The sequence below is a fragment of the Monopterus albus genome, unplaced genomic scaffold (assembly GCF_001952655.1).
Source record: "Monopterus albus unplaced genomic scaffold, M_albus_1.0 scaffold58.1, whole genome shotgun sequence".
Taxonomy (NCBI): Eukaryota; Metazoa; Chordata; class Actinopteri; order Synbranchiformes; family Synbranchidae; genus Monopterus; species Monopterus albus.
Genome location: NW_018127938.1, coordinates 940316 through 942975, shown reverse-complemented (window position 1 = coordinate 942975; position 2660 = coordinate 940316). Strand labels below are relative to the sequence as shown.

At 39.1% G+C, this 2660-nt stretch overlaps 1 protein-coding gene across 1 annotated transcript in view; it reads right to left on the bottom strand.

Moving 5' to 3' along the window:
- Positions 1-959: 959 nt before the first annotated feature.
- The window catches only part of LOC109961686 (DNA replication licensing factor mcm4-like), an 8704-nt gene continuing 7003 nt past the window's right edge, over positions 960-2660 (bottom strand). Inside the window, exons 3-4 of the mRNA XM_020602698.1 lie at positions 1474-1607; positions 960-1099 (exon numbers count right to left, since the gene is read on the bottom strand). Of these exons, the coding sequence (XP_020458354.1) occupies positions 1004-1099; positions 1474-1607 (230 nt within the window). The 3' untranslated portion in view covers positions 960-1003. The remainder of the gene's footprint in view (positions 1100-1473; positions 1608-2660) is intronic.

The following is a 2660-nucleotide window of genomic DNA, read 5'->3' as shown; positions in this document are numbered from 1 at the left end:
CATGTTTGGAGTTTGACTGTAGTCCAAATTAAATTGAAAGGCACACACCTGTTTATATAAGACCCCACACTTCACACCAAATGTCAGACAAAAACCAAGCCATGAACCCCCAGGAATTCTCTGTAGACCTCAGTGAGAAAGTTGTGATGAGACACAGATCAGGGTATAAGGGAGATGGTATAAAGCCATTTAGTTGTTGCCAGGACTCAGAGCATGAAGGAAAAGATTTTTTGATAACTAGCTAAACTCTTTTCTTCAATTTCAGGTTTTTCTGTAGTTAGCTGCTCTCTGACATTTTAGGACAGGAGTGACTTTTTTTGTCCATATTTCTAGTTAAGATCCCAGGGATAATAATTTAGGTCAAACTTAGTGTGTGTATAAAAAGAGGCATTAAGAATATTTCCTTTTGTTAAAATGGTGCAGCAAAAAAGTGGTTTTTGGAGTAACAATGTTGAGATCTAAATATAAATATAGAAAAACTGAATTTAATTCAACTACTGGAAAAAAACTTGAGCATTTTCAGTGAGCAACATTTTATTTTCTCTCTATTAACAAGCAGTCAAAACAAGCTACAAGGACAATTCAACTCTGGTATTAAGTACTTAAGAGTATTTAGAAATGTGAGACAAAAGAAACATACTGTATGTTTCAAGCTTGCTTTAACAGGAACCAAAAAGAACAAGAGAAACTCAATGAGTATATGCAATGTACAAGTTAGAAAAAGAGCTCTTCAATTATGATGGAGCACAAAACAGGAAGAGCATTACTTGAAAACTTGTAACAAACAAAAGAAATAGAAGCATTTTTAAATATTAGCTCCATTAAATTCCAGTATGTGTCGTCACAACAGGACACCAGTGTTTGAATGGCAATTCTGAATCATCAGGACATTCAAACATCTAGCACACTCAGAATGGATTCTTAATTACACATTGTTTTACAGGATGAGAAACGACAGGATGGAATTTCAAGTTAAGTACTGTACATAATTGCAGGGTGTGCCTTAGGCGAGGAGACGAACGGTCTTTCCAGTGACTGTTAAGTAATCCTCGTCAGCTAGGGCTCGGAGCGCCTCATCGAACAGCTCCCTGGTGATCGCCTGAAAACAAAGTGGCACTTCATTACAGGAAGTGGTGGTGGTGCTAAGAGCAGATTTTTTAATTATAGTCAATACTTTCATAGGTTTACTGTGGTTTGGCTAATTTAATTTTACTACCACCACTGTTAGTATCAACATCCTTTTATTTCTTCAATTTTAAGCCTACACACTGATCCAGAATAACTCTACTTCACAAATGTCAAGAAAACATTAAAAGACTTATTTTCTATTGCACAGTTGGTATTGGATGCTGGCTATCTGCCATATGATCAAATATTAATTTATCTTTTAACACGGTCATGGACTAGAAATCAAAGCATTTGTTGAGGTGGGTTAGTAACAAGGAGCACGCCGACTCCACTCAAAGTATTTACAGTTTCAGACTGTCCTCTGAGGTCATCGAGCAGCTGCTGGTATTTCATGGCAGGTGTCTTTCCCTTGGCCTGGATCAGTTTCTTCAGGGCCTGAGCAACCTCCTCCTTACGCTTACGGGCAGTAGCACTCATACCTGGAATCAGAAATCAGTATAGTGAAATTCACAGAGCTTGAATTTGGAGATAAGCAGCAAAACAAGCCTCTGGGTTCACCAGCTCCAAGTACAGGTATAACACACCATCTCTTGCTTTGAAGTTAGGACACTCGCTAAAGGCAGTATGTGACATTGTGATATAAACGCTGAAAATAGCTGAAAATGATGAAGCTGCAGGCAGAGTAAAGAGCTTCTTGGACTTAGTGGCAGCAGAGTGGGACCTCTATGTGTCACGCCATGTATGAACAAACTTAGAAGAGGACAGATGGAACAAAAAAGAAATTATCTCGCTCACAGAAGATGTGATGAAGCTGCATCAAGTATTGAAGTCCACAGCAGAGGAGGCAAAAGTGAAACTCATGGAAGCGCTTAACCCTAAAGCATACAAGATTCTCAGTGAGTGCCTTCTCTCACAAATCATACTTTTCAACTGAAGAGGCAGCAAAATTGCCTCTGTTGACCTATAGGAACAGAACCAAATGAGGACATTATGCAGTGCCTTTCAAAATGGGAACAAGATTTGAATCATGAGTTTACCAGGTTGGTGATAAGAGGGAAAGTACCTGTGCTGCTTACCAGAGAGATGACAATCACTTGATTTCCTCTTTGAGCAAAGGGGTGAGGACAATGGCATTTTGGGTAGTAATGAGTACGTCTTTGCAAGCATTCGGATTCTCATCTCCGAGGTTCAGACTGGTTGAGGAACTATGCAGTTGCAAGTGGGGCAAGGAAGCCTGAAAAACCCACGTCAACCCACCTGAGGAAACATATGACTACACTTAGTCAGATAATGAACCTGAAAGAAAATGAGTTGGATCAACTTGCCAAATTTATGGGAAATGATATTCATGTTCATTGTGAATACTATCGCCTAACCGAGAACACACTTCAGCTTGCAAAGATGAGCAAGCTGCTCATGGCAATCAAACGTGGAACTGAGGTCTACAAAGGCAAATCTCTTGATGAGATTGATTTGGGCATACAAAGTGAGTAGAAAATAGATTTCATAATAGAATGCAATTTATACTTAAA